This window comes from Oryzias latipes, chromosome 3 (assembly GCF_002234675.1).
Source record: "Oryzias latipes chromosome 3, ASM223467v1".
NCBI classification, from domain to species: Eukaryota; Metazoa; Chordata; class Actinopteri; order Beloniformes; family Adrianichthyidae; genus Oryzias; species Oryzias latipes.
This window is the reverse complement of record NC_019861.2, coordinates 19,376,160-19,403,323: the sequence shown is the minus strand read 5'-3', so window position 1 is coordinate 19,403,323 and position 27,164 is coordinate 19,376,160. Positions and strand designations below refer to the sequence as shown.

Sequence of the window (27,164 nt, the reverse complement as noted above, 5' to 3'; positions counted from 1 at the left end):
AAGACATAGAGGGGAAAAATGAAAGCACGGTGCATTTCTATATGTTTTAATTGTTCGTCATTAGATCATTTGAGTTCAGTTCTTGGAGACTTACTTGTCTTTGTATCTCCAAATCGGCTTTGTTTCCTACAAGGATCATGGGGAACTCGTCTCTGTCTTTGACTCGGAGGATTTGTCTTTGAAATTTGTAGATCTCTTCAAAGCTATGAAAAAATAAAAAATAAAAACAGGCGTTATGCGGGGTCCTCCAAAACAAACAAGCCATAAAATGCTTTCCACTGGTACATGCATCCACGCCGCTAAATGAAGTCTTCACTGTCATCACTGGAAAGCAAAAGCGCGGCCCAGCCCTAAGTGTCACCAGTTGGGGTGGAACATAAACTGTGTTTATCGAAGGCAGGGGGTTAGGCAAATTGACCCGACTGCTGCCCCACTGTAATGCAGATTTGATGGGCAAAAAAAAAAAAAAAAAAAGAATATGTCAGACAGCCTGGGGGTGGGGAGATGAGGCAGAATGCAACCACAAACCCAGGATAGCATTCCAGTCGTGCTGAGCACATAGTAAATCTGGAAAGACTTGACTAATATAAATGGAGGAAGGAAAGAGTGTTTACAACATAAACACTGGGAGGGGGTTGTGGGTGGGGACGAGGGAATGCAGCTCCCAGCACTGCTGAGGGACACAATGTCACTTGATGGGAAGCGGGAGACGGTCCAACAAGAGCGTAGAAAAACTATTGTTTGTAAATCCAACTTCATTGACTTTAGACAATCCAATTTTGGGTTTTTTGGTGAAAAAAAAATCACACAATTTGATTAAACATAAGCTCCTAGAAGAACATCGTTCTGATCATCTCCCTTTTCCCCCTTCAGAAAAGCTGCCTGATCCTCATAAAAGAATGCCAGCACATCTGCTGCATTTGCAGGTGGAGGAATGCATGCTTTTAAGGCGCTCTCTGTTGCCATGGCGAACTGGGATCTGAAAAAAGGGACAGTTTATTTATCGTGACACTCTGAATCTTTACTTTAAAATAACACAGTGTGAGCGTAAACAAGTTTGAACTGAAACACAAGGCAAGTGACAGAGTTGGGTTCAAAAGGTTAAAGAACTGTGAGTGCCTGACGGTGTTTTCAGTACATATATACATCCATGTTGTTAGTGCATACAAACTTAAAAAAAAAAGAAGTCCCAAGTAAGAGATCAAACTTTTAAGAGATGGAACATTTAAGTTGCATGCATCAAAAAATCCAGAACCCCTTGTGAGCTGATTTTTTTTTTCCTTTTTCCGACTCTACTTTGGCCTTCAATCGAAAGCAAAGGTGGATTAAACAGGGCACAGTACGAGAGGAAGTCTTAAGAACAAAGGAGAACGACAACAAGAACAACAACAGGGTCCGGAAACGAGAGCAGCAACAAGTGAGAGTGGCAGTGCAGCGAGCATGGGGTTTCGAACCAGTGAGGGTGTAGCATGCGACTGTGAAGCGTAAACATCGTGTACAATAGAGAAAAGCGGCGAACAGCGAGTCAAGTGTGTGCGGCTGTTACCACATGGCGAAAAAACTGTCACCTACCTTCCTCTGTCGGTCACTGAGAAGACGAGCAGGAAGCCCTCCCCTGTCCTCATGTATTGTTCTCGCATGGCTCCAAACTCTTCCTGTCCAGCCGTGTCGAGGACTGCGCACCACAAGCACATGCACCGGCGCACAAACGCACACACGGACAGACAAACAGAAAAAGTGAAGAAGTCAGCTTTGTCGGCAGGAGTCATGACTTGGCACAACCAAATTTTTTTTAGATACCCACTCCCATGAAAATGGAATTTTTGGTAATTTGAACGTGATTATGCAGCATTCTCTCCCAATGGAGGATATTTTTAAGGAAAATGAAGCTTAAAATTACATTTGAGTATTTCTTTATTAAAGTTGTTGTGAATCAGGAGAAAATTATGACGCTGTGATGTAGGCGGTACAATCGGTGTGACACTAGCTCTCTGCTCTGCTCTATTCTGATGCATCCACTTGCAGACAAATAGATCCAGGTACGTCTTTGTTTTTCTGCCTCAAAACTGTACGGCTGGATAGCTCCAATATTAGTTGCCATTTTGGTTGCACCGGAAATGTTAGGTTGGGGTGTGGGGGCTGTAAGCTAGCAGGAGAGTGTAAAAACAGATGGATGATGGGAAAGGAGCAGGCTTACTCCACCCCAGCTGACCTGCCCACAACTCAGAGGCAAATTCCTAATTAACTCCTGTCATTTTGCAGAAACTATGTCCTAGCAAACCACACAGGTTTTTGATTTGGGCTAAAAATGAATGTTTAAAGATGATTGGAGTGGGACTTAAGGACAAAAAAATAAACACAATTTCAGGCAATGTTTTTCTCTCTGCCACACTACTCGTCAGTTCAGTTTATTAGCTGTCATATGACTTCTCATGTTGCCAGAAAGGGTGGATTTCATCTACATGGGCATAAAGGACAAACAGTGTTGCAGACGTGTCAAAGCAGGACTTACTGTCGAGCCGCGCCGCCCGTTCGTCGATCACGCACTGCTTAGTATAAGAGTCTTCAATTGTTGGGTCATAATCGGTGACAAAGTAAGACTGCAAGAGAGACACATCAAGACACGGATTATTTGAAGGCAGTCTGTTTCCACACAAACCTAATTATGACCTGCTGACATTTTACAGCCTATTCATGGGGGGGGGGGTGTTGGAGGTTAGGATAAGCGGTATTCTATACCAACAGGAAACTGACAAAACTAGCTTTAGCGAGTAATAAGGTTTCTTTTCCCCGATGAAGACCTTTAACACCCTGCGATGTTCATTCCCTGCAGCTGTGATGTGAGCAGCTCTTTGTGCATGACATGACTCATCAACAAAACATTCAAAAAATCTAAATGACTCGACTCCAGCTCATCATTTCTGCTTTGCTACAGAAAGATCGGCACGAGCTGCTCCCAAACGGGAGTAGACGTCCTTAGCAGACCCTCCCGTTGACCTCTGCCTTTACGGGCATTCTGCAGACGGGAGGTAAACACAGCGTCTGCAGACACCTGCATAAAAAATGTGAAGTGAATATTCTCCTCCACCCCTCCGCTCACACACCAGTCAGTGCTGCGTCTTTCTCAGCAGGCCGTTTTTCACGTTAGTAACACTTTAATAAGACGTTTCCTCTGTTACAACAGTGGCGTTCCATTTCATCTCCATGGCTTTGATTCTGTAAATCCCGGTCTCCTAGTAACCCACACTGGAAGGGTGGGGCCGGCGAGCAGAGGAAAGACAGGGGAGTCGCGCATTTTTGAGATTTTTCCCATGTTTTGCCCCCCCCCCCTCCCCTAACCTCCCCTCCAGGGTCCTGTTAGGTGGTGACAGCAGAGGGGAGTGCTCCGGAATGTCAAACCAACACCCCAAGACACCGAGCAATTACACCAAAACACACATTTACAGACCAACAATGAGCAGCATTTCACTTTGACTTTCACAATGCAGATGGGGTGTTATCTAGAAGTAAGGAGGGGGGGGGCACAACAACATGAGTTGATGCTGCCCTTAGTGTAAATTAAAACTTTGGTCTAATGTGTAAATAACATATCAGAGAAAAAAAGGGGGGGGGGGACAGCCACATTTATGATCCAATTTAGGACTACTACAAGTTCTTTCTTACGGAAAATGGTATATAAATATATATGTAAAGTCAAAGATTCTCAAAAGAAAATGAAACAAAACCTAACAGAATTCATTATAAAATACTGTTGTCATCAAACTAGATCAAACTTCCAAACAAACTATTATAAAAGAAAGTTATTTGTATTGTTTTACTACTAAAAGATTTTCTTCCGTTTCCAGAGGAGAAATAAAATATATAAAATATAATATAAAAGATTAAAATGATAGATTTTAGGAATTTAATTAAAAAAAACTAAATTTTAACATTTAAATCCTGTGAAGACAGGTTTGCAGAGTATACATTTGCTGTAGCAGGCTTTTAAAGTCAATATTTTGTTTTTTTTTTAAAAACTAACGCTTTTTTAGTCTTCAAAAGTATAGTAATTTTTAAAGACCCACTTTGATGAAAATCATGCTTTGTCACGTTGGCATCTTCTGTGATTAAGGAGGCCACAGATGGCTCTATTTTGATGCATCCACTTGCAGACAAATAGATCTATTTATGGTTTAAAAATGTTTATGGTTTAAACTGTATGGCTGGATAGCTCCGATAATGCTCGTCATTTTTGTTGCTCTGGTAACGTTAGGTTGGGGCTGTAAGCTAGTGAGAGATCGTGTAAACAGAGCGCTCTCAGAAACGGGGAGGAGGGGGGGGGGGGGGGTGTTGTTGCTCTGCACCAACAAAGCACAACCTAGAGGTGAATTTCTAAAGAAAACTCGGGCCTAGAAAGCCACACAGGTTTTTGGGCTAGCGGCATAATCCTAATTAAAAGACCCCTTGGAACGCTTTTAAATTAGAGCATAAGATGAAGGAAGTGGGACTTTAAAGAGATTCATATGTGACTGAATGTACCTTTTTGGCCAAATGTTTTGCCGTCACAGTTGTGTTGACATGTAACAGTGAAAGGGATTTCAAGTATAGGATCTGAGTTCTTCCAAAAAGGTAATATTGTTACATGCAACACAGCCAAAAATAATGACCAAATTTAAAAAAAGTAGATCAATAAACGAAAAATCACTAATCGGATTTGTACATTTCACCCATCAAAAAAAAGTGTGTTCATTCTCATAACTGTAATAGTAATATTTTTAGCTTAATATCGAGCTTAGTTTGGTTGATCATGGCTCTGTGTTTTGTTCTAAATTTCATGTAAAAGTCGCTATAGTGCAGAAACTGCAGTATTCATAATTTCCCTAAACTGGGAGGCCACACTTTCAAATTCTACATTTGCACATGTTACTGCGTGCATGGAGGTAGCTGGGAGCCAGTTTAGCTCGTGCTGATTTGTGGTGCCTTCCATCCGTGTAACCAGGGTTCGAATCCGGGCTGCTCCCTATTCCATTCTCTGCTTTTGTGCCGGTCCCAAGCCCGGATAAATTGAGAGGGTTGCGTCAGGAAGGGCATCCGGCGTAAAACATTGCCAAATTAACCATGCGACTCATCCTCAAAACAGAGGTTGTTTCGCTGTGGCGACCCCTAATGGGAAAAGCCGAAAGAGAAAGAAGAGAAGACTGCATGCGTGAAGATGCTCAGTGTCCTGTTGCCTCTGCAGCACTGCTAGCATGCTGATCTGAGTTTCATCCATCCTCCTGTGCTTTTTTAATGCTTTCCCAGCCATCACAACAAAGTAAGAAAGTCAGAATGCAGGTCTGGTCCCTCCCTGCAGCAAGACGACAACTCCTGCATTTCTATCTTCAGCAGGTGACATCAGCCCCGTCTCCTGTGAGCTCAGGTGGCTGCGGCGAACATCACACTCCTCTGGCCATTCCTGTCCTGCCTCCACGTGCTCGGATAATGTACTTGCTGAACTCGGCTTTTGGCAGAGCTGATTCTATTTTCCCATGATACACGAGGCTGCTCTGCAGTGCTAGCATCACCAGAGCCAGCAGGAGCAGGGCTGTGAAAAAAGGGGAAAGGGGCTTGGTGAACACTAAAGCATGACGCAGGAGATCCACCATGATCTTTGTGGCAAAGGCCTGCCTGAGTCATGCTAAGTAATGTGGCCGAAGGTCCTAAGAGATTCGTCCAGATTTTCTTAAACAAAACAGACTCCTGCAGAGAGATTTTGGGGAGCACTCACACCCACCAGCTACCAGCTGTTAAGCAAAACTGCACAGAGGGAAGAAAAAAAACGTACAAATTAGATTTTCCCATAAGCAATTCGAATTCTTTGATGGAAAAAAAAGAAAACAGGTATTTTGACCCTATCAGAATTAAAAACAATACTATCCACAGACAACAATATTAAAAGAATAGTGCAATTTTAAGCAGTTATTACAGAAAAATATTTAAACATTGTATCATACAATTTAGAAGGATTTAAATAAATAAATGCATATACATCAGTTTGGAAATTCCTTTGGGAGAATAATGGGATTTGAACCATGTGTTTTAATCAGGACACCATCAAACCTTCATTTTCCCACCACTCTCCAAAGCAGAAAGGGAATTTCAATATATCTCTTAGTGACTGGAATTCTTCTTAAAATGCAAATTCTTGGTGAGACCAATGTTTTTTTTACCCCATTGGTAGATTTTTTTTTTTGCTTATTTAGATGAATTTTTTTCCCCCCAATTGTAAGAATTCTTGACTCATTTCTAGCCTGTTTTTGCTGTGAACACAAAAGAAGGAGCGAACCCTGTAGAAGCCGAGGAAGACAGTGAGTCGAAGCGAGCATCGCTACGGTTTAGATGTTAACAGCAAGGTGGTTCAGGCCCCACGGAGTCCTGGTCAGCTCTGCAGGAAGGAAACTCCACCTCTGCAGCAGGCAGCTGGCCCTTCTGAACCTTTGGGTGCCGGTGATGTCACAGGTGACGCGTCCCCCCCCCCCCCCCCCCGCACTGCCTCCCTTCCAGAGAACAAACCTGTCACTTAGCCACCTCCTCCACATTCCGCAGCTTTAAAAATACACGCCCAAGCTTTCAGGAAGCATGTACACTTGCAATTTTCCAAGTCTTCAATGGTCAGAAAAAAGTTGATAAGTTGTGTAATTGAATTACTTTATCAAACTTTTAGTTAACTCCATGAAGAGAGAGAGAGAAAAGGAACCCCGTTACAGCTTCCCTTTAATCATAAACCACTTGAGACCAAGTTTCAGAAGAAAATTTGCTGCAGAGATCTATCTCCCTCTCTCTTATTGTAGTGGCTTGTTTGAACCATCTGCAATGAAGAGAAGGATGTAATTTCTCCAAATGTTTTTGGATCAGCTGGGAGGTCTTCACCTCCCTAAAACAGCACTGATGGAAGGTTCTAATAAGCATTAGTTTATGTTTATAAGTGAAGATAACATTTTCAGATAAAGTGTCCAACAATAAAATTCAGTGGGGACTATTGTTAAGAGAGAAAAAAAAAATCAAAAATCCTATTTTTTATGATTATATATCGCATTATTGTGCATAGTTTGGCCAGGAGTGTGACTTATACTCAGGAGAGTCTTATGTGTGATTTAAAAATATAAATATTGGCTCATTTATTTGTTATTTTCATACTAATAACTGCAAGAGGGCATTGTAGGTGTATCGGTATTTGCCACTGACAGGAACACAGAAGAAGAAGCATCGCCCAAAACAAACATGGAGAAGAATCTGAGTGTTCTTCTGAACTTTGAGAATTTTCTTATTTTTATGTTTTCCTTCCTTGGACTAATGCAGCACAGCGAGTGCAGAATAATTTCATTGACCTTGATGTGGAGACGTGCTTAACGATACTTTTGTAGAGCTCTTCTGAATAAATAAACCTGATTTCTCAACATCCTCCGTTGTGAATCAGACATACAGTCAATGCCGTCATGTAGCGATGAAGCTAAAAACTTGATGGTAGGTTTTCCTACATGCGATGGTAGCGTCCAACTCGTAAACACATTGTTGAGCGTTAAAAACGAGGCTGCGGACGGGAATTTGATTCGTGAATCATGTTGGGTGTTAACGCAGCATTACTTTGATCGGTGGATTTGTTCGGAACCAACACTTTTCTCCCATAAGTGCAACTCATATGTAATTTTTTTCCCCCTTCTTAATTATGCCTTTTTCAGCTGCTACCACTTATACTACCGGGTGACTTGTAGTTTGAAAAATATGGTACAAAAAATCTGTTCTAAACCAGCTCAAAACACCGATCTTTCAGATAACAAATGACATGCAATACGTAGCTACAACTGCTGGCTGTCTGCCTAAAGAAAAGCAAGAATGGGTGATATGTGGAGGCGTGTAATCAGCATCATGCTTGCACTACTGTGCACCCACATCCTCCCCACACAAATAGCTTTACTCACACTAAATTTAGATCCTTTTTCTATCTCTGTCGCACATGAAAACTTGCTTCCTTACCAGTGTCTCTTTGCAACATTGTTATCTAGAGGTAGAACTCCAAATCAAAGGTGCAACAGACATCACAGACAAAGCTAAGGTCTCTGCACATTGGACTCTGGAAACTCAACAGTCAACGTTTAGCGTCAGAGTTTTTAAGCCTGTATGGCTGCCAAAATACTCACCAAACTCCTTCACAGGCTCCTTTCATTTACAATTTGATTGAACAGATATCTCTTTTCAATGAATTTGCAGTCAAAACAATTAGACTAAGATAAGTAAAACTGTGATAAGTACTTTCCACATAACTACAAATATGAGCTATCAATGGTGGAAATTTCAGTGATAAAATTATAAATCCTTACAATAAAAACAAATTTAAATCTGCTTTTTCCTGCAGAAAACACAACAATCAAATCAATATTGCTTTTTCTAAGAAAAGAGACATTTCTTTCAAACCAAGTCCTTGTCAGTTAGCCTTCACAAGAAGTCCAATCATCAACAAAAATTCAAAAATCTTAACTTTAATCATCATATATCAACTTTTTTCCCCCCATTTATGACTGCTCCCTTTTAGGCATTGCCACTGCAAATCATCTGATTCATCCCATCCTCACTCATACCAGTCTTCCTATTCGACCTTCTTCTTTTTTTTTAATTTTATTTATTTCATTTATCACATATTAAAAAAAGTAAATAAAAACAGAATATTCAACAATGCGGATGTGATGGATGGTTGCCAAAAACCCACAAGGGGCTTAACATGAACCGCCACCTTAACGTGGTGGGGGAGTTTGAGAGCTCGGGTGATCCCAGGAGCTAAGCTGTCTGGGGCTTAAGCCCCTGGTAGGGTCTCCCATGGCAGACAGGTCCTGGGTGACGAGCCAGACAAAGAGCGGTTCAGAAACCCCTGATGAAAAGAAACAACGAGGACCCGATTACGTCGCCCGGATTGGCGTCACCGGGGCCCCACTCTGGAGCCAGGCCCAGGGTCGGGGCTCGCAGGCGAGCGCCTGGTGGCCGGGGCTCTTCCCACGGGCCCCGGTCGGGCACAGCCCGAAGGAGCGACGTGGGACCGCTCTCCCATGGGCCCACCACCCGTGGGAGACCTCAAAAGGGGCCGGTGCAGTGTGGTTTGGGTGGCAGTCGAGGGCGGGTGCCTCGGCGGCCCAAACCCCGATCATGGAACCTGGGTTTTGGGACATGGAATGTCACCTCTCTGGGAGGGAAGGAGCCTGAGCTGGTGCGAGAGGTTGTTTCGGCTTACGGGCCGAACAGCAGTTCGGAGTACCAGGCCTTCTTGGTGTCTCTCGAAGGGGTACTGGAAAGTGCCCCAACGGGGGACTCCATTGTCTTCCTGGGGGACTTCAATGCCCACGTGGGCAATGACAGTGGCACCTGGAGGGGTGTGATTGGTAGGAACGCCCCCCCTGATCTGAACCCGAGTGGTGTTTTGTTATTGGACTTCTGTGCTCGTCATAGTTTGTCCATAACGAACACCATGTTCGAGCACAAGGGTGTCCATCAGTACACCTGGCATCAGGACGCCCTAGGCAAGGGCTAACAAGCAATGATCGACTTTGTAGTTGTTTCAGGTGACCTTCGGCCCTGTGTCTTGGACACTCGGGTGAAGAGAGGGGCGGAGCTGTCCACCGATCACTACCTGGTGGTGAGTTGGATTCGCTGGCGGGGAAAGAGGCCGGAAAGACTTGGAAGACCCAAACGTACTGTGAGGGTCTGCTGGGAACGTCTGGCTGAGCCCTCCGTCAGGGAAGTCTTTAACTCCCACATCCGGGAGAACTTCAAACAGGTACCGGGGGAGGTTGGGGACATTGAGTCCGAGTGGACCATGTTTTCCACCTCCATTGTCTCTGCTGCTGCTCGGAGTTGTGGTCGCAAGGTCTCTGGTGCCTGTCGCGGCGGTAACCCCAGAACCCGGTGGTGGACACCGGAAGTAAGGGATGCCGTCAAGCTGAAGAAGGAGTCCTACCAGGCCTGGCTGGCCTGCGGGACTCCAGAGGCAGCTGACAGGTACCGGCAGTCTAAGCGAGCTGCGGCCCGGACTGTTGCAGAGGCGAAAACTCGGTCCTGGGAGGAGTTCGGTGAGGCCATGGAGAAGGACTATCGGTTGGCCTCGAAGAAATTCTGGCAAACCATCCGGCGACTCAGGAGGGGAAAGCAGTTCTCCACAGGCACCGTTTTCAGTGCAGGTGGGGAGCTGTTGACTTCGACTGGGGACATTGTCGGGCGGTGGAAGGAGTACTTCGAGGATCTCCTCAATCCCACTGACACGCCTTCTATTGAAGAAGTGGAGAGTGAGGATTTTGGGGTGGGGCTGTCCATTACCCGGGCTGAAGTCACTGAGGTAGTCAACGAGCTCCTCGGTGGCAGGGCCCCGGGGGTGGATGAAGTCCGCCCTGAGCACCTCAAGTCTCTGGATGCTGTGGGAGTGTCTTGGCTGACACGTCTCTGCAGCATCGCATGGCGGTCGGGAACCGTACCACTGGACTGGCAGACAGGGGTGGTGGTTCCCCTCTTTAAGAAGGGGGACCGGAGGGTGTGTTCCAACCATAGGGGAATTACACTCCTCAGCCTCCCTGGGAAAGTCTATGCCAGGGTACTGGAGAGGAGAGTCCGTCCGATAGTCGAACCTCGGATTCAGGAACAACAGTGCGGTTTCCGTCCTGGTCGTGGAACAGTGGACCAGCTCTACACCCTATCTAGGGTGCTGGAGGGTTTGTGGGAGTTCGCTCATCCAGTCCATATGTGTTTTGTGGATTTGGAGAAGGCGTTCGACCGCGTCCCCCGTGGCATCCTGTGGGGGGTGCTCTGGGAGTATGGGGTCCGGGGAGCCTTACTGAGGGCTGTCCGGTCTCTGTATGACCGGAGTAGGAGCTTGGTCCGCATAGCCGGCAGTAAGTCAGACCTGTTCCCGGTCCACGTTGGACTCCGGCAGGGCTGCCCTCTATCACCGGTTCTGTTCATAGTTTTTATGGACAGAATTTCTAGGCGCAGCCAGGGGCCGGAGGGGATCTGGTTTGGGGACCACAGGATTTCCTCTCTGCTTTTTGCAGATGATGTTGTCCTGTTGGCTTCATCGAACCGGGACCTCCAGCGTGCATTGGGGCGGTTTGCGGCCGAGTGTGAAGCGGCTGGGATGAGGGTCAGCACCGCTAAATCTGAGGCCATGGTCCTTGACCGGAGAAAGGTAGTTTGCCATCTCTCGGTCGGTGGAGTGTCCCTGCCCCAGGTGGAGGAGTTTAAATACCTTGGGGTCTTGTTCACGAGTGAGGGAAGATCGGAGCGTGAGATTGACAGGCGGATCGGAGCAGCGTCCGTAGTTATGCGGTCGCTCTATCGGTCCGTCGTGGTGAAGAGAGAGCTGAGCCGAAAAGCAAAGCTCTCAATTTACCGGTCGATCTACGTTCCAGTACTCACCTATGGTCATGAGCTATGGGTCATGACCGAAAGAACAAGGTCCCGAATACAAGCGGCTGAAATGAGCTTCCTCCGCAGGGTGGCTGGGCGCTCCCTTAGAGATAGGGTGAGAAGCTTGGTCACCCGCGGAGAGCTCGGAGTAGAACCGCTTCTCCTCCACATCGAAAGGAGCCAGTTGAGGTGGCTCGGGCATCTAGTTCGGATGCCTCCTGGGCGCCTCCCTGGAGAGGTGTTCCGGGCATGTCCCACTGGGCGGAGGCCCCGGGGAAGACCCAGGACACGCTGGAGAGACTACGTCTCTCGGCTGGCCTGGGAACGTCTCGGGGTCCCCCCAGAGGAGCTGGAGGAAGTGGCTGGGGTGAGGGAAGTCTGGGCATCTCTGCTCAGTCTGCTGCCCCCGCGACCCGGTCCCGGATAAGCCGGATAAGCGGAGGAAGATGGATGGATGGATGGGCTTAACATGTGGCAATCACCATAATGAGTCTATAAGCTAAAAAACAATACCGTTCAGTAAATACAATACATAAAAAATCAATACATATTCAATTCATGCACTTACATTCTTTTTATCAAACTAAAAATAGATGCCTAAGGCAGCTCTAACCTCAGCATATTTCCTGATATACACATTGAAACGTGACCAAATTATCACACAAAGTTACAAATACAGAATAAAAATCATTTTATTCCTGCTTTGTTCTGTACAGTCTATCCCAGCTACTGTGGGTCAAAAAGCAGACAACACCGCACACAGGTAGCCAAATCATCGCAGGGAAACGCAAAGAGGGACCGCCACTCGTACTCTGACGGGACAATTTGGAGTCGCCAAGCAACTTGTGAAATGGCAAAAACCCCAATTATATGCAGTCTAATCTTTTATAAATTCTTAACAGATTTTGAACAGAGAAATTGTGAGGCAATAATGCTGTTATTTCAATCAGGAGCAGAAAAACATGCATGTTCTCCAAGATTATATCTGCTGAAAATCAGCAAGTCATTTCATTCTTCATCTCAAAACTTCCATCCCACACTTAGCACAGAAACAACAGCACAGCCACCCATTTTGCTTTCCTGCTCTGAGTTTTCAGCTCGTGTCACCAGACGGTTGTCCAGACGGTTGGTTCTGCTCAATATACGAAATACTGAGAAGTCAGCATGAAGGAGAGGCAACAGCAGCAGGCAGTAAACGGGTTGGGAAGGGTTACCCTACAGCTGACAGGTGAAACGTGCCATATGCAAGACAAGTTCAGTTTGGCCAGAGCCAAGGGCAGCAATTTCAATTAAGGATGCAAACCACATGGCAGACTGACTGGAGCCTGCCAAGCCACACATAACAGAACAAGGCTGATCAACTTCAGACTGCAACATCACAGCAAGACCAGCTCCACTCAGGAATGGTCCTCTTTGCAGACATTCAATTGCCCACGGAAACTATATTAAAAAAACAAAAAACATAGTCAGTGATCTAAGAAATTAGAAATCTGACTGGGGCCCCGCCGGCACAGGACTTCCTGTCCCCGAGTTAAACTTGTGTCGCACCTCTGGGGCTCAACTAGAAACAGCTGTGTGTAATCACACGGCCTAATGCTAAACAGATGAAAGTGAAGACGGCCTGACATGACCAAACCATGCTCCGTTATCACATTTCTGTTTGCTTCGCACAAGAAATACACAAGTCTGTGCGAGGAGTGTCAGTGAGGAGCAGAGAGGGCTTGAAAGGAGACATAAGTGGGGGGGGGGGAGGCAGAATTAATGGGGTTTTTTTTGGGGGGGGGGCATTAACTTCCTGTGAAAACACCCACTTTTCCCAGGAGCTCATACGAACTGGCAAAGGTCACTTTTTCAATACCAAACACACGTGAAGAGAAAGAAAATCCACAATGCGTCTGCTGCCGTGAAGAGCCACTGGGGAGGGCTTTGTTCTAAAGCTGGGAAACGTTCGGGACAGAACTTGATGATGCTCAGAACTGTGAAACAAAAATGTGCACCAGGATGTGCTAAAGGATGCAATGTGAGCAAATGCTAATTGCAGCCAAATGTTTACAGCGCAATCTGGGGGGGGGGGGGGGGGGGGGGGGGGGCACTAGACTTTGGCATCATGCCAAATGAAATGAACACATGCATATCACTCTTGGAAGTTTGTTTCCACCTAATGTGCAGCAGATCAATAACCGTCTCCTTTTAGTCATTCCCCTGTTCTTAAGAGCCAACAGGACATTGGCTTTTAAAAGCACACCAGCTAACAGCCTTAAAGCTCACTTTGGACCAAAAACTGATGACATTTATGGAATCTGAAGCCCTGATGTTCTGCAAACTAACTGATCATACTTCACGCTTATATTAGGCAGCCGGCATAAATTGTGCCTCTATTAAAAAAAAACAGACCGTTAGATAGGTCTGTTATGGAATTGGACTGATTTCAATGTGAGAAGCTTTTATTTTGAAAATGCGTTTAAGGATTTAGGCCAAATCCTTGACCTTGAGAGCTACAGCCAAGTTTTTGTTTTTGTTTTTTTTGTAATCTGTTCCTGCAATACGGCAGTTGATTACCTGGATTAGATACATTCATTCCTTCAATCTGAACCTGGAATCACCTGATCCAAACAGGCGGCGGTTAAAAACAAATATTGATCAAATTCACTTGATTTTGACAAAATTCAAAACTGCAATACGGTTTTATTTTTCAAACAAGTTGACATTTAGTTTACTTTTTTTAATTCAAGAAGAAAGCCACTTGACTTTACCAAAGTTGTTCAACACACGCTTGTGCTTTACGATTTAAAAAAAAAAAAAAAAGCTTCACACAAAACGGTGTTGACTGACCCAGTTGGGGTAGAGCGCCCATACAGGGGATAAAAGGGAGGGTAAATGTCCCACCAAGTAGGCCAGCTATGGCACCGTCAACCCCCGCTCTCCTCTAACCTCTCTGGCATTAAGACTTCAGTAACAAGTGCAAACATCAATGTGTGCTGAACTCTAAACACGTTTGAACCATTTAAAGGCGCAGAATCAAAGAGGTGCCATTTAAAAGGCCACTTTTTTTTTTTTTCAAGCGGATCACCGGGCTTAAAGAAGCCTGTTCGCTCTGAACTGGTCATACTGCAGTCTCTTTCTTCCACTTTCTCCACTCTACTCCTGACCAAATATTTCTCTCCTAAATTTTCAGAAGACAAAACGAAAAACGTTTTCCATTGGGATAAAGGAGCTTACAGCCAAGTCTGACGCTATGTCTTCTGGGAACATAGGGATAAAGAAGAAAAGACAAAGTTTTACTGACTGATTTGGGCTGTTTCCCTCCTTTGTAATAAAAACAAATGTAGTGTGAAATATGTATACGCTTGGATTGGTGATGTAGCACCTAATTTATCACCAATTTTATCAGCTAGAATGTTACAAGCAACTGAAATACTGAATTCCATAAATTTGTGACTTGATTTTCTTTTAAATCAATTTCATGTACTTTTCTTTTGGTTAAAGACTTATTCTTATTAGTATTAATTTAAGGGTCCATGCATTTATGAATGTAATATAATCAGTTTTAGTTGCATAAAAGCAGCTTTTAAATAAAACAAAAATTAGTTTTGCAAAATCAATCAATTGATTGGTTTGGTGGAAATAGATTGTCTCAATAATTCAAATATAAGGGGTTAGTAGTTTTCATCTCGATCCAACCTATAATGCCAAATTACAATACAAGAAGTAAATGTTTCATTTTTTCCTTTTACCTTTGGAAGAAAAAAAACAATCCCTGAAAAATCGGTCAACTTTCATCGCCAAGGTTCTAGTTGTAGATGAGTGTTCTTCAGCTGTTTAGAACATCTGGCTCTGTATACTCCCATGACAAACGTCGCAGGAACTGCAACAGGTACCCACTACAGCTGCACGTCATGACGTCAGCAGTCGACCTGCATTTACTTCTATAGGTTAACATCTATTTTTATATTGGAGCAGCTGGAGAAACTCTCAGATGTTTCCCTTTCAAGGACAAAATGACAAAAAAAAAAACTTGCAACACACAATTTGACAACATGGCAACATTTACATTTACATTCATACATCGTGTGGGTTTACTTCAAAGGTGTAGAAGTTTTTGACGTTGGACTACTCGACATCGCAAAAGCATAGAGTCCCACGTGTCATAGAAGTATTCAGTCAGTGTGGAGCTCTCTTCCTGGCCTGGTCTTTGTTTGCAAGTGACATAGCACATGCATTCATTGACAAAGCAGGGTGTTGTAGAGCCAAATTACTGAAAAGCAATGGTTATGTGAGTACAGAGAACAAGTTGAAAAGCCATCTGAAGTCATTTGACAAAGTCATAAGGGGAAGTGGGCCGCTGTTCCGGAAAACTGCATGACTGACCACATTATTGGAGCCCTAAAAAGCTCTGAAAAAAATAAAAGAAGAGGATTCAGTACATCCAGCACTAGCTGCCCGATAAATATCTTAACTTTACACACCATGAAGACCAGAACTGACTTTCAGCTTTTTACCATTAAAAGCATTCGTCCTATCCTATAAATACATCAGTGTACAACAGCCACATAGAGGTGTTCATCATCTTCCTTTCTCTCTTTAAGCAGAACCCCAGTGTGTGCGTTTGTTCCTGCCCTCCTTTACTCGCCTAGAAACCATAATTCGTAGCATGAGGTGATATGTCAGAGTAAATGGGGCTACTCTCTGGCATCACGTCAGACACAGCGGCAATATCGTTTTGGGCTTTTAAAGCCACCACTTCCACAACACAGGCAGGAGAAATTTTATTACGACGGCAGGCAAAACCTCATAAATAAGTACTAATGCGCAACTGGCACTACTGACAGGGTTGTCTGCTTAACATCACCAGCTTGTCTTGATCAACAGTAAAAACGTATTTATGTCGGGACTTTTTTTTCCCCCTCCTCTTCCAAATAAAACTCCATTTCTGGCCAACAAAAAGCTGAAATGGTGCGGCAAGAGCTGGAAATGTGAGGTTGCAACTTCCGCTCCACAATTCAAATGGCACATGTCTGGAAGGTTGGAACTTCACATATGTTGACTGATGTCTGACTGTGAGAGACATGTTTTGGTTAGACATACCAAACCTCATTTTTAAAGACAGCTGGTGTGTGCCACCATTTGCAATTGTATTTCAGGTCAGCTGACACCAGCTGGGTTTGCGAACGCACCCCGCGCACAGCTGCTGTTTGAGTCACTGCAACAGCCCCTCGACTAAAACTTTGCCCATCTGCGGATGAACCTGATCAGCCAAATCCCGTTTGGTTGCCTCCTCGAGGTCGTCGTCACGCTCAAGTTTGAACGGCGACACCTGTTGAGGGTTTGTTTCATTCCAAACATCCTACTGATGGACACCAGGTGCCTCATAGGCTGCGGGACACTTCCAGCCAAATGTCCAGCAGCTGCCTGGCAGGCGGTTCAAGACTCAGCATCAGCAGCACAAACACAGCATACAGTCAGGGATTCTCCAACAACATAAATCCATCTGCAACGTCCATTGAGAAGAATATAGAAAGGTTTCATAAGGCCACTTCTATTAGAAAGGGTTCTAGGGGGCTCGCTATAAAAAGGCAGCTAACTTGTCAACCAGAGTTTTTGTTGTTACACGGCTGAGATGAGAGCCCTGATACTGTTATTCTGACACAGCCAGATGTGAGAAAACTTGAACAATGGAAAAGAAAACACAGAAATGCTCATCCCTTTGCTCTGTCTGAGTATGTGAGATGCTGCAGATGGAAAAGCAGAGACACTCTCTAACTTTTTTTTTCAAAAAAAAAAAAAATAAGAAAAAAAAACTTAAAACACAAGAAAGAAAGTAAGAGACAAGGTTCCCAACTCAAAAAAGTTTGGTTGTAAAATAATAAATAATAAGCTATAACTATAAAAAGCTGTTTCACATCATTTCTATTATCAGAACTGCATTTAGTACAAACTGAATATAAAAATATGGAAATTAAATAGTAAGTTTACTTCATTCTCCTCTCTTCTATTCTTTTTTTGGGGCTTTAAAACATTGAAATTGTTTCTCTGTTTCTTCAAAATAAATGTAATAAAAGTATTTAGGAAAAGATGCATGCAGGAAACCATCAACTGTGCTTCATTCAGCTTGACATACAATCTTAAAACTGGACTCAACTGTGGGATATGTTCATAGACAACAAAATCTACACAGACACATGCAAAGTTTTTTGTCATCAGTACAAACTGTTGCCTGCAGCTTCCCTCTGGCCACATCCCACAGAGTTTTCCCTGTAAACAGCACAAATGGATGTGAAGGCAGTGTAGCGTCTGAGGTGAAATGTGAGGCGGAAAGAAGAAAAAAAAATAGCGTCTCCTGTCAAGCAGTAGCATGTAAAAAAAAAAGGTGCAAGAATGAAAACTCGCCAGTTGGAATTTCTGCCATCCATTCCCCAATGCCACACGGAGGAGGTATGGATGTTTGTTTGCACATGTCGCTGCTCTCTTGTTTCCCATTCATCACCCTGGACTTTAAGGAAGCTCATGATGCCCCATGGCCAAAAAAATGGATTTAAAAAAGTTTGTTTTTATATTAAAACACTGGCTAGCATCAAAAGTCAGAAAGTTACTGTGATAAGAAAAAGAATGTATTTATGATGCCATTTGTCATAACTGCAGGAGACATTCTTTAAAGACCCACTTCAATGAAAATGGTGTTTTTGGTGTTTTGAACATGTTCTTGTGGCATTTTTCTCATCGAGTAGGACATATATAAAGATGATTAGACATAAAATTGCATTTCTAAGTATTTCTTTAATCAAATCGTGAATCAGAACCAGACGACAAAATGCTGTTTGAAAAAGAGCTTATTTGTGACGTAGAAAACACGTTGGGTGAGCCACAAGCTCCCTGCTCTGCTCCATTCTGATGCATCCACTGACAGACAAATAGATCCACGCATGTCTTTGTTTTCTGTGTCTGAGCTGGCATCTGGCTTAAAAAATGTGCAAACAGATACCCTCCGGTATTGCTCGCAGTTTTTGTTTCAACATTAGAATGGGTGTATGAGGGCCTGTGAGCTAGCAGGAAAGTGCGTTAGCGGAGGGAAGAGGGGGTGGGATTGCTACAAGGCAATGGTCCCGCCCACAACTCTGAGGCAAATTCTGAATAAGCTCCTGCTGCTCTACAGAAACTATTTCCTAAATCGCAAAAGGTTTTTTGGATTTTGCGGCATAATCATAATTCAATGCCACTTGGAATGCTTTTACGATAGATCAAAAGACAATTGAAGCCACAAGACCACTTCTCTAAAAACTCTAAACAGCCAAGCATTGCTTTTATACTTATGTTAACTATCATTATGATAAAGGCAAAAACTAAGTCAATTAAAACAAACAAATAACAAAAACTATTCATGGGCTTAGCAGCTGATAGTGTAACATATAAGTGAGAAGGGGCCTCAGATACAGCTGTTCCCATTTGAGGTTGATGCCCTATTACAGAAAATACACAAAACACGACACAAGGAAGTCAGATCAGTCACTTTTAACTTATCAAACCAAAAGAAAACACTTCAATTATTAAACTGGATAATTACTTAACTTTTACTTAGTGAAATGTACTGAAGTTGAATCAATTCTAGAATAAAACAGTCACAATTTAAGTTTGAGGTCTTTTGAGTCTTCATCAAACAATGAGTCATGGATTGAACTAAACTGATTTTGATTGGCATCAGCACTGGCTGACTAATCAATCTATATCAATAATAAAATCACTAAATAAAACAAAGAAAGGCATGTTGTTCTGTCAGAACTCTCATTTCCTTTTTTTTTTTACACAAAAAAAAAATTCAGATAACACCCTAAAATGTTTTGATGGTCTGTAAAGTTATTTGTGGATTTATGCAATCTCACCTTCACCAAACCACATTTTTCTCTCCGCAAAAGAACACCAAACTTTCTCAACTTTTAACCAAAGTGCTGCTCACTAAGAATAACAAAATAATATATACATAAAGAGCTTTCCAGAGCTTCTGAGACCCAACTCAAAGCAGTATCTATCCTCAGACCAAAAAACTATGGCAACAGCTCTGACTGATTTGTATGGCTGTTGCTGCTTTCAAGGCTACAAATGAGTCAGTGTGTGTGTGTGTGTGTGTGTGTGTGTGTGTGTGTGTGTGTGTGTGTGTGTTCGTGAGGATGAGCAAAGCGGAAGACTTGATTACCGCCCGCTCTTCCAAACCAGGCACCACAAAACTACTCCTTTAGATGAGGCTCGTCTTTCAAATATAGCCAGGAAATACCTGCACGTTCTTCAAAAAGCTACAACGCAAGTACATAAGATAACCTGAAGAAAGAGAGACACACACACACACACAAGGAAAAGAACCAGTTCACAACAAACTCATTTAATAACTGATATGCAGAAGAAACATGCCAAATGAGGAAGCTGTTTCACAAAAGGCAGCAGACGGATGTTCCTTGTTTAACCTCGTTATTCTTGTAGAAGTGTTCTTATGTGGTCTAATGAACCTATGCCCACAGCAGAAGAGGTCAAAGTCACCACATTTCAACACAAGATCAGCATCAAATTATTGATGCACATGAAATTATTTAGACATTCACTCATACCAGCTGCTCTGTTTAACAACACTAAAACAAGAAATGACAATAATGCTCCAAAGAAATGCATTAGCTGACTGCTAACAGCCAATAACACAACTGTTTATTTATCTAACATATGTAACACTTCAACAATGGAGCTTTAGCTTCGATGTTGACGTTCATTTAGTTATTGCAGCTCTTCAACCATTTACAATTCAATGGAATTCCAACAGATTCTAAAGCTGCTTTCGTCCGCGTCAGAATCCGTTGGTTTATGTTCATTGCGTAAACACTTTGCCACTGTGAAGCCAATAGGGTAGTAAAGTAGGGTCAAATCCAGTTCATGGTGTCATAATTTGACAGAAACCATCAACAGCGCTGAACTGTACAGCTACATAATGCCTGCTAAGTCTAACAAAGCAAGACCTTAAAAATGAGGTCATTCAAAATGTCAACAAAAGCAGCTGATGGCCTGTCTCCCCTGTTGCATTACGTGTGGCTATGCAGCGACCACTTTGTCGGTGTAATGCTACGTTTACAAAGCGAGCTTGGAAACACGTGTTCAAGCCACCACTTCCAATGAACTCTCACGTTCACTACACAGGTTTTTACAAAACACGCGGTCACTGAACGCGCGTTGAAAGTTAAACCAGTTGAACTTTGACCAACCCGGGACTCGGACTTGGTAGTGACGTATGGGGAGTGTCCTTTTCAAAACACGGCAAGTGACGACTGTTTGAAAATTGAGAGATTATTATGTATTTATTTATTTTTTGCCTGACTCTATGACACCAAGTCTTTAATATATCGGAATAGAGCTGTGAAAGAAAAAGCCAGAAGCAAGATTTGACGCTTGAAATGTAAGATTTGACCTGCTGAACGTGGGTTCTTAAACACGCATCACATACCCAGCGTGTACATAGCGTAGGGACAACATGCCCAGTCTTTGTGATCAAGTGCTGAAAACTACCAACTTCTCTTGCCATGATCAGCTTAAACATATACACAAATACAAACATGTTCCAACGTCCCTAAAATATGTGCTATTACTAAGTTCACATGCAGAATGATTTGCTCCTTTGCAGACAAAAACCGCATGTTTGCATTGTGCCCCTGCTTTGTGATACATCAAAAGTATGCCTGGATTCCCTGTATGAGCTCCAACAAACACGGCACAATGAAAAACATCAGGGGAACGCTGTTCAGTCTGCCGTTAAAATCACAAACATTAAAGCAGGCGAGGATGCAGCAGTCAGAACGATACAAATGTAAACGCTGAGAGCAAAGCTGCAACTTTTCAGGACAGCTCCAGAGCCAGTCCTTGGTAATCTCAAATACCACCATCATTGCCTGTCTTGACATGCTAATGGAGGGCTGCCCTTACAATCCATGTTTAATCTATCAGACTGCATTTTTGGGGGCCTGCATTGCCAATAAATGTATCAAACAAAAGCCATGCAGGGACTATGTAAAACATGGCTGTACATCAACAGCAATTGACATCATCGTCTATCTGATGTGCCAAAATAACAAAAAGTTCTGCCCCTATGCATCAGCTCCCCGATAAGAAGGCTGATGTCACACTAATGGCAGCAAGTATTTTGTTTGTTTTTTAGCATTCCCCTGCACAGCCTATGTATGTTTTGATTTCGTTGACACAGGGATCTAAACAAATCTTCAGACATCCACTTTACCCCACAGGCAGCTGTCCTGAGGCCAGCGTGAGTCATGTTTTCCCCTCACTCGGGATGCTTCCTTGTCCATGGACGTCATATTCAACAAAACGCCGTGTTCAACAATTTTTGTCAGCTGACTCAATATTATGTCATCCTGACGCTATTGCAACACGAGCCAATTGGCTGCCGTCAGGGAGGCCAGGAGCTCCAGAGACCTCCAGCCATGCTGTTCCAAGTGACATCATCCTTTCAGCCCATCTGATTCCCAAAAATCCCTGCTTCAGTGGTCACGATGGAAAGACCAGACCTTTCTAGAAAACAGAGTTTCCTTGTTGCTCTGAAATTGGCGTACTTTGCTGTATTAAAGTTGTAAGATTGAAGCAAACTAACACACTCTTACTTATGAACCCCTTTTCTATTTACAGTCTTAAGTATTTCATTTTTTTATCTTAACTTTGTGTATTTCAAAGAAAGATCTCAAACACTGACAACACCACAGAAGAAACAACTTAGAATCTGCAAAAAAAAGCTAGAAATTATGACATTTATGTTTATGTTTTCAGCTCCTTTTTCTCCAGGTAAACCAAAGCTACTGTAAAAACTGATCAAGTCTGACTTGATTAGTGTTTCAAAAATGTTCTAGCCAAATTAATGTAAAGAGAACCTATGGTACCATCAGTGTAACAGAAAAAAACATCAGAAGTGAGTTCAGTGGTCCACTTGGTCTGTGGTATACAACACATAGCTTTTCTTTAAGGAATAATGGGTGTAGGGTTCTTATGGGTTAAGATAACTGCTTCAGTGAACCTGTGATAACCAGGTACAAGTACAAAGCACGCACTAACATCACTTGCAGATTTGAAGTAACCCTTGTGCTATCTTAGATGACCCCACCCTTACATTGACGTGTTCTCTCTACCATGACAAAGGTGAATAAAGTCGGAAAGATTTCATGTAATCCATGGACAATAGTGAAGATCACAAATCATTGAAGAAAAAAGGTTCAGCGCACTGTCTAGTGGGTCTAGATGACCCCACTCCCAACGTTAAAGTGCCACAAGGGTTAAACGCATCCAGAGTGAGTTTTTACGTTCATAGTCGTTGCGTTCGTAGCTGCATATGATGCTGACCAAACTTTTCCAAAACTCACAAAAAAAATTGGGACAAACAAACTTAATTGTTGGAGCATGCCCATTGAGGTAAATTTAGAAGCCAGGTTTCAATGATCATTTGTAAACTAATAGACTCTGCCCTTCTTTATTAGCACCAATTTCCAGTACAATAAATACAGCTGTTATTAAACAAATACTGGTCGGTATGATATCTGGAAAAATTTGGGCATGTCTTGAACTGAGGACCACCACCTAGAGGTTACTTGGTGAACTGACCATGCTCCAGGTACTTTTGTTTTTTAAACTTGCTTCAAACAGGAAGTCAAAGTGTTGCCTCCTGATAAGTTTTTATTGCATAGTTATAAGACAATCGAGTCTAAAGAAGAATTTCAAAATGTTTCACAGTACCTTATTTCAACAATTTAGGAAAATGGATTGTTCTTTTTTTTCCCCCCACAATAAACTAGAGCCTCGTTTCCACTGAGTGGAACAGTACGATACAGTATTTTGAGCATTTCCATTGTAAAATGGCCCCATTAAACAGTACTGAACCATACCTCTTGGGGGGGCCCCCATCGGTTGTAGGTCCATAGAACGGAACGGTTGGGGCGGAGCCGATGTAGCCACCCATTGATTGGCAGAAAGTACTGACGACATTAGAAAGCCCAAACACATGTGACTCTTTTCCCAACTCTGGATCCAAACCAAAAGTTCTTTCCTCTTTACGGCAATATTCATCTTAGCCACCTGCAATCTTCTTTCAAACAGCGTTCGATTCCTGTTAAGCACTATGCACCAGAAGCAAAGCAATCAAAAGACGAGCTGCTGGATGACCACCATTAATACTGCTTTTCTAGTCATCGCACTACTTGATGCAATGACACGCTAGCAGTCTACACCTCGCATGTGCCATGAAAACAAACCGCTCAGTGGAAATGAGTTCCAAACTGCTTTGTAAGAATGACTTCCTCTGACAAAAGGGCAAATTCTTTATAGGAGATGGCCATCAACCCACCCAGGCTGACTCAGGCCCTCACACCCCCTTACTATCAAACACTCAGCATGGGTCTGGGAAAAACCTTAAGTTCACATCCAACTGTTAGAAGCGTTCTAAACTAGCATGAATGCCCCCATGAATAACGTCCAATCTTATTTTCATAAGACCTGATAAAAACTGTTACTGTGACAAAAATTATATTAGCTACACAAAAAACCTATATTTATCTGACACGGCTACTGATGAAAATATGTAACACTAGTTCATCGAGCATTTTGCAAAAGGACGCATCAACTACTCAGTCCAGGAATCGAACCAACAACTGACACATCAACAGATCACCTGAACTACGGGCTAAAAAAACCAACACTGTATTCAAGGCAAAACATGCATCTTCAATAAAAAAACAATGCTACAGTACTTCTGTGTTTACTGTCCAAATAAAGTGTGGCAGGGTTCGAATGTCTTCTAAGACAAGTGAAATGTGCTGAACTCACTCAACCCAGCAGCATTACACATTTTCTAAATATAGATGAAAATCTCTGCTAACATATAATCTCCCCTCATGATTTGTCAGTTAACGCTTAAAAAAGCATGAATCGAATAATTAAAAAAAAAAAGAATTCAGAGAACATTTGACTCACAAAAAAAAAGTACTCAAGACCTTTTTTTAGATATATTACTCTGTTACTATAATGAATCTATGCAGACTTTCTACGTAGCCTTAAATTTAAGGTCAATAGGTTATGACATAAAAAAAACCCATTTCTGATCCCTTAATACATGGTATGCAGTTAATGAGCTTTTTGAACCCTCATTAGACCCCCCCCCCTTCCAATTCACTCACACCCCCTCCACTCTGAAGCGTGTGCCAGCTTCACTATTGTCTGGCAGCATGGAGACGCACAGTTGCCGGCAGATTAGTTTTCTGGAAGTCCAAGACAGCATCAGTGACATGCTTACACTTGATGGGGTGGGGGCTAACACACACGACAAGGGGCAAAGTTCGTCATCTGACTTTTGTCGTGTTTATGTGTTTTTTGGTTGGGGGAAAAACCATGCAATCATCATCTGAGTTCTTCTATCCATATATCCATCTTCCCCCTTGCTCCAGACACAACCACTAGTGTCCTATTGAGGCGGCTGCATCTACATCATAGACTGTAAAGAGAACTGGACTGAGTGAGTGAGATGTCACCCATAGAGAATGACTTGCTACTTGCTCGATACAGCCATTCCCATTTTCAAACCAGAAATCCTCAGTAAGCAGCGATTGGTCCGAGTCGGTCTGAGGCTACGTTTCTATGGTAACTACTGTCTCCATTTAGGAGTGAGCATGTTAGAAGACCACACCCCTTCCACTGAAAGCGGGTTGGGGAAAATATGTCGCTCAAATGGTTTGAACATTTAACGCGAGACCACGTACATGTATTTAGGCATCTGATTGGCCAGTTTATAACTCGAATAACTTGCGCTATAGAAAAGAAAAATCATGATTAGCAAGAACATGTTTAAAAAAAGGCAGAAGAGCTAGAACGGGGATTCTGACAAATATAATGACTGAGTAACAGCTGTCCATTTCAGCAGTGTTCACTCAGTCCAGTTCTTATATACAGTCAATGATCTATAAGTGTTGTTTTCTTTTCTTTTTACATCCGTCTCTGACCATTTTTCTCAAAATATTTGTGTCTACTTTTTATTTTGGAAGCCACTGGCATTGGGGGGGGGGGGGGGGTCAGTCATGGCATTTGGGGGGCCTCGCCCCCCCCCCCTTGCCCATGCCTATATCCGACCTTGCAGTGTCTGCACAGTGTTGGAATGTAACCAGCAATACAGGGAGGTAAACTGTTTACATGCCTTTTGGATGCGACACCAGTGAGTTTTCAAGTGTGCAGCTATAAATCTATGCAGCCATTGTCTCCTAAACTAAAGCAGTGCCAGTTTTCTCTTAGAGGATGTTTGTGTTTGTTGCCTTTAAGGCTGAGGCTACTGGAAATATATTTCTAAAAGACAAAAAGTTGGACATTTTTCAGTGGATACTCTTGTTATTTCACAGTTACTCAACTCAAACAGCTTAGCTCGGTTTAGATCTAAGCAGTCAGAAAGATTGGGCCCCATTATGGCCCAAATCCAGCAGAACAAGAATAAAAAAAAACTGTCCAAGTAGGGAATGAGTAAGTGTAATCACACTGGAGCAAGTCCGGCTGGTGAAACTAAAACAGACCGGTGTGATTCAGGTCAGCAAACATGTGTGCTATGGCCCCAAATGCGGATAAATGATCTCACACCTGAATTGGAACCGACCCGTGCCGGGAGAAAAGCCTGACCAAATGTGGCAAACTCTACCGGACTATCACCAAGAGGAGATTGACTCAATGATCGGTTCATTTTGTAACTCTTCCCACAAGTTTTTCTTAAAAGTGACTTAGAGTTGATATTAAAATCAAACTAGGGCTAAACAATCCGCTACTTTGCGGACTGCAGTGGATAAAAGCGGCTAAAGTCTGAGAAGTCCTCACTTTGTTTTCGCTCTGCAAAGTGTGTCGCGTTTACAGCGATAGTCGTCTTTCCTCGATTAACATTTCCCCATCTTAGTCCATAAATCCTTCCGCGCTGTTTCCGAGCACTGACCAGGCCTCGGCAAAAGAAGAACTGAACAGAACCGAACCGGGTGTCTGTCCCCGGGGTTTGCCTCTCTTTTCTGTCGCCGTGTTTGCGGATAAACCCAGGGGGGGGGGGGGGGTACCCAAAAGACAAATCAAAATAGAGGCTAATTTGAAGGGGACTAACCTGAATAAACTGGATAGTCAAGGCCGATTTCCCGACACCTCCGCCTCCGACCACAACCAGCCGATACTTCTCCTGCACCGAGCCGTCCTTCCAGCCTGCCATCGAGGACACTTCGCTCCGCCGCTGCCGAAACACCAGTGAGCAGCAAACACCCACTTTTCCCCCCCGAGTAAAACTGAAGAGGCCCTGCAGTGGAGACGGCGGAACGCAGACGGCGAGCCCAGCTGTGAGCAGAACCGCTCTGGTAATGTTTGGGTGCTGGCGGAGAGGAGTCCGGGAGCTGCGGCCGCCTCTTCACGCGCCTGACCGTGATCCAGTTTGCGTTGTTCAAGATGTAGATCCGATAGTGGGAGTAATCAGCCAGGCCACTACTAATGTCTGGCGCTAGGGGCCCTTCCACACTACGGGCTGTTTGAGACAACACACACACATACACGCACACACACCGGCAGACAGACAGAGCCCACTTTTCATCCGTGGAACGACACTAACATCATGCACCCTACAGTCACCCTCCGGCTCTTCACTATAATCTAAGTACGTGACAAAAAGATCGCCCTGAGGCTAGCATTCAAATGTCAACATACAAATATTTTTTTGTTAGGCTGCTTTTCTCAATTTGAAA

General features: G+C 43.4%; 1 protein-coding gene across 1 annotated transcript in view; it reads right to left on the bottom strand.

Moving 5' to 3' along the window:
- The window catches only part of rras2 (RAS related 2), a 29,993-nt gene extending 3,032 nt beyond the window's left edge, over window positions 1-26,961 (bottom strand). Inside the window, exons 1-4 of the mRNA XM_023953447.1 lie at window positions 26,540-26,961; window positions 2,513-2,600; window positions 1,573-1,675; window positions 95-203 (exon numbers count right to left, since the gene is read on the bottom strand). Coding sequence (XP_023809215.1) covers window positions 95-203; window positions 1,573-1,675; window positions 2,513-2,600; window positions 26,540-26,641 — 402 coding nt within the window. The 5' untranslated portion in view covers window positions 26,642-26,961. The remainder of the gene's footprint in view (window positions 1-94; window positions 204-1,572; window positions 1,676-2,512; window positions 2,601-26,539) is intronic.
- Window positions 26,962-27,164: the final 203 nt, after the last annotated feature.